A 10,000-nucleotide genomic window follows, 5' to 3' on the forward strand; every position below is an offset into this window, starting at 1 on the left:
TTATGGCATCATTATCCTGCTCAGCATACATTTTAAATCATGACCTATGGCTTTTCATTTATTTGGGAATCGGATTTTAGCTGAATGTTTCAGTGGCCTGTGGTTTTTGGCATTCAAAAATAAATTCCGATGTACATTAAAAAAAAAGTGTGAAAGCAACTCAAAGTACATCTGGTACTGATTTTGCAAAACTGAATAAATAATCCGTTGCAAACTGTACGCAGGGAATATCATGGTGATTTGCCTGTTAAAAATTTTTTTTTTGGCAATGAACCTCTGAGAATTTAAACTCAAGACCCTTTATTTCCGCTTGTTTACCGTGTCTGCCGCTGTGAGGTTGATACCAAGGCCACCAGCTCGCGTGCTCAACAAGAAGACAAAGATGTCTGACCTGAGGGAAGTGTAGAAGACAACGGGTAAGCTAAGTCAAAACAAAAATAATCTACTGGGCCTTCACAAAAGAGCCATACCTCGAATAAACAAACTCCACCTACTTCTTGTTTAGTACAACACTCCACCCCAGCTCCTCCCCCTACCCCTCCCCCCCCCCCCCCACCCTTTATTGTTTGTTCACTTTAATCTTCAAATCTCAAATACAAAAACTACCGAGTATGAAAAAGACTTTCCTTTGGTTTTTAATCTTTTAAACTAAAGGCAGACCACCTTAATGAAGAGGATGGAAGGGGAATTAGAAACTTCCTGGGACTTAAAATTGGCCTTTCAAAACAGATAAACAAATGAATGTTTTTGAGTAACATGTTGAATTTATGTACAACACAGATTCTATTTAAAATGGCTCGAGCCACATACAGACTTCCTCATATTAAAATCTTTACCCAATATTAATATTATTTTTGACATTATTTAAGGGCGATTTTGCCCTTAAGGAAGAAGGTCAGTAATTGCAGGTCAGAAGAAGGTCAGACCTTTGAAAGGTCAGTAATTGCACTTTTTTTTTTACAAACGTACACAAAGATAAAAAAAAACAAAAGGAACTTTGGTGCAGGAAGAGGCCATTCGGGCCATAATGCCTGCGCTGCTGCACCCACCCCAGTATCGTCATCCATCCACATACAAGCTACCTACCATGCACGCAAGCAAATATCCCCATATCCCACAATCTCCAATGCATGCATGTACCTTTTCAAATCCCATTGAAAGTTATCCACCCTCTCCGCTGCCACTACCTTTACAAGGAATATCTCGATGCTGTACCTGCTCTACGGCAGCTATATCCTTCCTCAGATGTGGTGAAAAGGTGTATACAACATTTTAGATGAGGCCTCACCAAATTCTTCTACTATACAGTGTTAAAACTACCTCCTTTGACTTATAATTTATCGCCCTTATGAATACAACCCAAAATCCTGTTTGCTTTCCCCATACTTTCTTGGAACTGTGCTGTCTGCTTACCCCCTGTATCAATAACCACCCCCAGATCCTTCTCCTGTGTGACACACTCCAAGATTGGCCCTTGCATCAAGTAAGCTCTATTTTCATGATTCCTACCCATCCATCCTCAGCACCTTACATTTCTTTATGTTAACCTGCATCTGCCAATCATTTGCCCAATGTAAATGTCGAGAATGGCGAATCTACAAATGTGGGGCATTGTTTCAATGGGGGTGGAGGAGGGGATTTATTTAATTTTACTACATGGTTTAGACCACATGGTTTTATGACCACATGGTCTAAGGTTTAGACCTTAGACCACATGGTACTACATGGTTTTACTACATGGAGGAGGGGACTACAGACTAAACTACATGGTTTAGACCCGTGGAAGAGCTACGGCACAGAACAAATCAGGACAGAACATAACAAAGGGAACAACAGGAGAAAGCGGAAACGCCAACAGCATGGCGGAGGGAGAACAAGACAGAGACAGACAAACCAAGGGATGCAGGTAACGATGAGGGGTAAGGGAGAACGCAAAGGGTGGACAAGATGGATACATAAGCAATAATTTTTGGGAAGCATGGGGGTGGGTTAACAGGTGCAGAAAAGATCATGATTTTGGATGGGGAATGACTTGAGATGGTGGTGAACAGCTGTCTTGAAGACCTGGAGGGAAGAATGAGATTGAAGAGAGTATGGAAGGTGGTTCCACAGGTGGGGAAAAAGAGGAATAAATGAGTGGAGGTGCGCAGTGATTCTGGATTTAGACAGTTACTAGGAGGGGGTTGCTGGTGGACCACGTGTGTCCTGCAGATACCTGAGGGGGACAAAGTACAGAGAAGGCAGAGGGTGCAAGTCTTGACAAGGCACCACTAGATATTATAGGAGGGAGACAAGTTTGAAAGCCAATTCTTGAGATTGGACAGATGTTGTTTTCTAGCTCTCCGGAGTGTAGACACTTGTTGTGAGCTTTGTGGAATGACCTGAGTTTGTCTTCAGTTGGATTTGCCTTCCAGGACAATAATGCAAGTTGTTTTAAAGCAAATACCTCACCATAGGATTCAGAGTAACAAGAGCGAGAAGATGGGGAAGATAATTTAAGAGATGGGATGAATCTGTACATAAGAAAGAGCAGGTTTCTGTAGAAGAATTCCCAGGCAGAATTAACATCAGCGGCGGTGGATATAGGAGACCAATCCTGATGTGTAAAAATAAATAAATAAATAAATATTTTAAAAATCGCTAGTATGTGAAGCGAGAATGAAGAAGCAGGTCACATGTTATGAACCACAAAAACGAGTGGTCCGTGGGTGTTGGGACCACAAATGTTGAGGTCCGACTGTATATAAATGGGCCCAAACAGTTTTCATTTGACTTTTGTTCCCTTTTAGTACCTATTTCCAGGAATACAGACACTACTGATTTATAGTGAGATTTGTAATGTTAAAAAAACAAAAACAAATGAAAGCACTTCATGAAATGTATGCAAATTAAAAAATTCCATTTTGTTCTGAAGGTATTACCTGCTCTGAAAGTCAGCCACCATGTCCCTGCGCTCTGAGATTTTGGACGAGCCATCCAACCGGATATAGGTATGATTCCGATGCACCATGTACTCCTGGAAATGACAAATAATACAATTAAACAATCATTTTGTAAGTTTCGTTCCTGACCTCATGCATGCAACACGGGCTCAATTTCGTCATGTGTGTGTGTGTGTGTGTGTGTGTGTGTGTGTGTGTGTGTGTGTGTGTGTGTGTGTGTATATATATATATTTTTTTTTCATTAATTATTTACTCGTGCCATTGGAATGCATGTACAAGTACAACTATGCCTACTGACGTCTTTGTCCTACATTTGTTAAATTCTTTAGAAGCTCTTCCATGAGCCTGAAATCAGTTTTTAAAAAAGTGAACACATTAAAATATGTGGTTTTAAATTACGCATCACATGAATCAAGGAAACTTCAACTATCTCAAGGTCACAAACATACCTCCAAGAGGTCAATCATGCGTGTCATTTGTGAATAAATAAGCACGCGATGTGACTCGGCTTTTAACCGTGCTAGGAGAGAATCGAGTGCAGACAGCTTCCCACTGTCCGTAATCAAAGATTCCTTGTCTGCAAGCACAGACACATAAACACATTACTTATGTCTGCAAGCATTTGTTTTAGACAGTTATACTGCTTCTCCTTGTCGATGACGAAACAACCCTTGAGCCTTGAGCGTCTATAAGTGCGGACGTGCAACAAGGATCGAGTGAAATAATCAAATAAAATGGGCATCGTCAGCGGATGAGGCCTCAGGCAGAACCCAAGGCCGTTCAGCACGCAAACAGGAAGCTCCTGCTAATGTGTTTCTCACGTCCGATTCTCACACATCAAAACAATCCCTGGCTGCAAGCCTCCCGACTCCCCCCCCCCCCCCCCCCATATCCTTTCTTGATAAATTGCACAACCAGAATGCAGCACTGTTGAAGGTTACTCTGTACAGCACAGTGCAAATTGGGAACCATAGATCATTATAGTCACCCATCACAATTTCTTCATTTCAAAATACTTGTCATTTCATAGGTTCAAGTTGAAGCCATTATCTGCAAGTCCTTTTTTGTGATAAACAAAAACCAAGACTGACAAAAGCCTGTAAATTGGAATAAATGTGCACAACGTCACTCCCCTCAACGCTCAACAAAGTTTTATCCTGGAATGTAGTATAAAAATACTTTTATTCAGAATCTGAATTCGAGTCCACAACGTGATGTAAAATAGTGTTTACCCCAAAGCAGGAATACAAATACATTCCCATGGTAACTATGCCCGGTCTACGGCATTTGCTCAATCTTTATCTTTCTTTAGTTTTAACCATAAAACTCCCAATGATATGCAACTTGGCGTTTCGCTGCTATGCACTTTTCTACCAAGACAACAAACTCAGCTTCAAATGGACAATGGCTCTCTTTTGTCAACACACAATTGTAGAAAACATGCTTGTGTACAGTGAGGAATGATCCTGTTTAGGGCAACGATTCCAAAATGTTGTTGGGTGTGCAGACTTCTTACCAAACTCTGAATGTTTTGTGAACCGCCATATACGACTATGATATTGACAAACAGCCGCTTAAGTACACAGCTCTCATGTCTGCTAAAATCTTGTTTTTTTCAGGTAAACCTAAAAACCAATAAATAGTTCAAGATGAGCTGCCTTTAAACTTTTGTTTGACAGCACCTCGTAATATAAAATGCATTTTTTTCTATACTCAGTTGAGGCTCATGGAAGAGCTAAACCATAGAACACATAACAAAGGGAGCAGGAGACAAGAGGGGGAGAGGGAGAGAAGCACAACACCAGCAACAAACAGAGACATCAGGAGATCTGTGGCAGGGAGAGGGCTAGGGCAGGGTACATGGGATAAACAAGATGGACATTACTCGGACTTTCATAAAATAAGTCGGAATTTGAAGGAGGTGGATTTAGGGTGGATTAACGGGGGGAAAGATCAAGATTTTGGATGGGGGAAGATAAGAGATGAACAGCTGTTTTGAAGACCTGGAGGGAGGAGTGGGATTGAAGAGAATGTGTGAGTTTGATCCAGCAGAGGAGAAAAAAGAGGAATGAAAGTGTGAAGGTGAGCAGAGAGTCTTGATTTTGGCAGTTTCACAAGAAGAGGGTTGCTGGCAGTTCTTGTGCGTCCTACAGGAATAGTTGGGGGGACAGAGCACAGACAGAGCAGGGGGAGCTAGGTCGGCGAGGAGTCGGGAGAAGACAGAAAGACCACCAACCTGCCTGCGGTAAGAGAGCGAAAGGCCCTCAGAATCAGCTGTTTTCAGATCTCCCCACAGGTGCTCAATGGGATTTAGATCTGGACTCATTGCTGGCCACTTCAGAACAGTCCAGCGTTTTGTCTTGAACCATCCTGGGTGCTTTTTAAAATGTGTTTGGGATCATTGTCCTGCTGCAAGACCCATGACCTTCGACAGAGACCCAGCTTTCTGACACTGGGTTGAACATTGCGCTCCAAAAAGCCTTGGTAATGTCCTGATTTCATGCACACATTCAAAGCACCCAGTGCCAGTGGCAGCACAGCAATCGCACAACATCACTGAACCTCCTCGATGTTTGACTGTAGGGAAGGTGTTCTTTTCTTTTAAGGCTTCATTTTATTTTCTGCAAACATAGAGATGATGTGCTTTCCAAAAAAAGCTCTAGTTTGGTCTCACCTGTCCATAGGACATTCTCCCAGAAGGATTTTGGCTTGTTCAGGTGTGTTTTGGCAAACTCCAGTCGGGCTTTTTTATGTCTCTCCCTCAGCAGTGGGGTCCTCCTGGGTCTCTTACTGTAGGACCCCCTTTCATTGAGTTGGCGACGGATGGTGCGAGTTGAAACTGTCGTACCTTCTATCTGAAGGTCAGCTTGAATCTGTTTGGCATTTGATCAAGGTGCTTTCTCCACCATTTGAACAATCCTTCCCTGCAATCTTCGAACAAGCTTTCTCTTTTGGCCACGGCCAGAGGTTGGCCTTAAACTTCTTGATAACTATGTGTATGGTGGACACAGGAACATCAAGGTTTCTGGAGATGGACTTGTAGTCTTGAGATTGTCCACGCTTGGCTACAATCTTGTGTCTGACCTCCTCAGACAATTCTTAGGTTTTCTTTCTTTTCTCCATGCTCGTCGTCCACACAGTGACACAAAACAGCAGGACTCTTTTTCTCTATTCAAACTGGTTGAATGAGTGATTTTTATATCACAGACACCTGCATCTCCTCACCATAGGTGAGTTAAATTCCAAAGTAAAGGAGAATCACCTGCTTGAAATCTAATTATTTCGAACAACTTCTAAAAGGTGCCAATAACATTGTCCAGGCCATTTTAGGATTTCTGTGTGGAATAATAATAAATAATAATAATAAAGGAGTCTTATATAGCCCCATCAAGCAGAGTAAATGACCCTCATGGCGCTTTACATTATCATGCGAACGCACACACACCGCACACACATACACACACACAGACACACCTTCACTCTTGCCCTATTCCTCTCCCTCCCCATTCAAAACCCACAGATGTGTACTCCCCCTCCTCCTCCCCTCCCTCCACCGCACATGTACACAGACATACTCTCGATCTCTGTCCCACCTCAAACCAAAGGGAAAACAGGACTTAGACTTTGAAAGACTTGTGAAACAGATAGGTTTTGAGGAAGGTTTTAAAGGCAGGAAGAGAGTCAACATGTCGAACAGAAGAAGGCAAGTCATTCCAGAGCAGAGGTGCAGCAAAGGAAAAGGATTTCTCGCCAAACGACTTGGTGCTGGTGCGCGGCGGCTCTAAGGCCATAGAGTCGTCGCTTGAACGAAGCCGTCGCCGAGGTTCATAGAGAGTGAGCAAATTGGAGAGATAGTGAGGTCCCGTTCTACACAATGATTTATAACATAGTGTGCAAATTTTGTATTGCACACGAGCAGAGACAGGCAGCCAGTGTAAAGATTCAAGAAGCAGAGTAACATGGTCAGACTTCTTCGCCTAACAGACAAGGCAAGCAAGCGGCAGAGTTTTGAACCTTTTGTAACTTATCCAAGAGAAACTGAGGGCAGCCAGCATACAAAGAATTACAATAGTCTAGCCTTGAGAGGACAAGGGCACAGACCAGAGTTAGAGCAGCTTGAGGAGTAAGAAAGTGGCGAATGGATGCGATCATTCACAGGTGAAAGTATGCTGATTTGCAAGTTTGAAGTACTTGCTTGGAAAATGTCATGTTACAGTCGAAAACCACACCAAGGTTCTTGGCCGACGAAACAAAGTTTACATCGGTTTCACCAACATGAATAGTGGTAGGAAGTGAACATTGCAGAGGACATCTGTGCGATCTTACAATCATAAGCAGCTCAATGGAGTACTGTGGAGTACTGCTCTCCCCTCTGGGCTGGTGCTCCTGCCTCACACCGAGCTCGTCTTCACGCTGTTGAAACCAAAGCGTTTAGAATCATTGGAATCTCCCGCGATGACGCTATCTCCGAGGGCCTTTCACTTAATCACCGCAGGCAGGTTGGTTGTCTTTCCGTCTTCTACAGACTCCTCTCCGGCCTTGCTCCCCCAGCTCTCTCTGGGCTCTGTCCCCCAAATATTCCTGCAGGTCGCACAAGATCTGCCTGCAACCCTCTTATGGTTAAACTGCCAAAATCAAGACTCTCTGCTCACCTTCACTCCTTCATTCCTCTTTTCTCCCGCCTCTGGAACAAACTCCCTCACTCTCTTCAATCCCACTCCTCCCTCCAGGTCTTTAAAACGGCTGTTCACCACCATCTCTTATCTTCCCCAATCCAAAACCTTGATCTTTTCTGCCCCTGCTAATTTCGCCCCAAATCCACTTTTTTGAGTTGACTTTTGACTTCTTTCCTGGAAGTCCTTGGTGTCCTTTCGTTTTATACCTATCCTGCCTCCCCCCAGGCCCTCTCCCTCCAAAAACATCTCCCGATGTCCCTGCTCTCAAATGTTGTGTTTGTGTGCTTCCTCCCCTTCTCTCCCCATCTTGTCGACCGCTCCCCTTTTTATATACTTTGTTTGCTTGTTTGTTTGATAAATGTTAGCTCTTTCACGAGCCTCGACTCTGTAGACAAAAAAAAAAAAAAAAATAGACTGTTTTAGCATCGTTCAGCTGAAGTTTGTTTTGGGTCATCCACACCTTCACGTCGGCAATACAGCCTTCTAACACTTCAACAGTGGGCACGATTTGTTGAATCGTGCTTCCTTTGTACAGCTGATTGTCGTCCGCAAAGGCGTGGTGATCAACTGAATGTCTGGCAACAAGATCAAATAGAGGCTGAGTGTACAAAAGAAAGAGGATAGGTCCCAGGACTGAGCCCTGGGGAACGCCAAAGGAAAGCGGAGAAGGGGCTGATTTCTGGCCATTGACAACAACTGTTTGCACTCTATCAGTAAGATAGGACATCAGCCAAGAAAGGGGAGTACCAGTTATACCAAATGTGATTTCAAGACGACGAATTAAGACACTATGGTCAATCGTGTCAAAGGCGGCAGACAAGTCCAAAAGAGCAAGAACGGAAACCTTACCACAGTCAAGAGAGGTCAGAAGATCATTGGTTATTCTTAGGAGAGCGGTCTCTGTGCTATGGCCTGGTCTATATGCTGACTGGCGAGAATTGAAAAGATTATTTGAAACTAGATGGTCATTCATCTGTGATAGCACAATTCTTTCTTTGATCTTTGACAGGAAAGACAGGTTGGAGATAGGACGGTAATTTTTCATGTCGTTAAGGTCAAGGGTGGGCTTTTTAAGAAGTGGTTTAACAAGAGCTTGCTTAAAGAGAAGCGGAAATGAACCCGTAGTCAGAGAATCATTGATAACTGCAGTAATAAATGGGAGGGTGGGTGTCCAAACACTCAATAAACAAATCGGTGGGAAGGTGGTCGAGATCACATGTTTTTGTGTTTGACTTGAGGATTGTACATTTGACAATTTCCTCAGTAACAGGAGTAAACAAACTAAGAGGTCATCCGTGAAAGCAGCGTTCAGCATCATCGAAGGAAAGGAGTGACTGCTTGTCAAGATTGTTTCTTATTGACTGAATTTTATTGTGAAAGAAATGCAGGAAGCGTTGGGGTAGTTCGTTTTGAGGAAATACAGTGGGAAGAACGGATTTATTTTTGGTGGCAAACAGGCGGTTGGTAATGCTGAACAGTTGCTTGCAGGAGGAGCTCCTAGTAATCCGATCAGAAATATATGACGTTTTTGCTTTCAGAATGATTTTTATGACGAGTCTTTTAGCTATGTTATACAACTGTTTATGGACTGTGAGGCCAGTCTTCAGCCACTGTCTCTCGGCACGTCGTCGTTCCTTTTTGGCAGCCCTGACTTCGTCGCTGACTGCGCTGAACCACGGAGTACTCCTGCGTCTGGGAATGGCGCGCCGTGTCGCTGGAGCATGACAGTCCAACGCTGTGCGGAGGCAACAGTCGAGGTCTTCTGCAGTGACATAGGAACGGCCAGAGAGACGGGTGTGAAGGTCCTCTTTAAAGGCGGAACGGTCGATGGCACGAATGTTGCGGGCAGTGATGAAGGTGGGCTGAAGACGAGGAACAGCAATACTCAGGTGGCTGGTGACACAGAAGTGGTCCGAGGTGATAGCACAGGTCACTGACGTGGACTGCACCAACTGATCATCGCTTCTGTGCACTAACCAATCCAGGATGTGTCCTTTAACGTGTGTAGGTTGGGAGACAGACTGAGACAGACTAAAAGTAGAAAGGAGGTCAATGATCTTTGAAGTGAGAGGATGTTGTGGTTCGTCGTAGTGGACGTTGAAATCTCCAAGAATCAAGACGAAACCAGGAAGAGTATTGCAGTGGTCGAGCAGATTAGGAAGCTGGGTCACGAACATAGAGTCAGTAAGCTTGTTTTTCCGGTTAGGTGGAGGTCGGTAGAGGCAGAAGAAATGAAGAGTGTTTCCTGACAGAGTGAAGGTGACATGGGCTAGCTCATAGGATGAATGGTCGAACGAAAAAGTCGTGGTGAATGAGACAAAGGGAGAGAAGTTGTCTCTGTAAATAACAGCCACGCCCCCACCCCTAGAGGAGCGAGGAAA

At 43.8% G+C, this 10,000-nt stretch overlaps 1 protein-coding gene across 6 annotated transcripts in view; it reads right to left on the minus strand.

Moving 5' to 3' along the window:
* INO80 (INO80 complex ATPase subunit) overlaps window positions 1-10,000 on the minus strand; it is a 195,538-nt gene that overhangs the window by 63,080 nt on the left and 122,458 nt on the right. For all 6 annotated transcript variants that reach the window (XM_068133886.2, XM_068133863.2, XM_078767152.1 and 3 more), the window contains exons 27-29: window positions 3,393-3,520; window positions 2,922-3,016; window positions 319-391 (exon numbers count right to left, since the gene is read on the minus strand). In XM_068133886.2, the coding sequence (XP_067989987.1) occupies window positions 319-391; window positions 2,922-3,016; window positions 3,393-3,520 (296 nt within the window). The remainder of the gene's footprint in view (window positions 1-318; window positions 392-2,921; window positions 3,017-3,392; window positions 3,521-10,000) is intronic.

This window comes from Myxine glutinosa, chromosome 1 (assembly GCF_964187855.1).
Source record: "Myxine glutinosa chromosome 1, kmMyxGlut1.1, whole genome shotgun sequence".
Lineage (NCBI taxonomy): Eukaryota > Metazoa > Chordata > Myxini > Myxiniformes > Myxinidae > Myxine > Myxine glutinosa.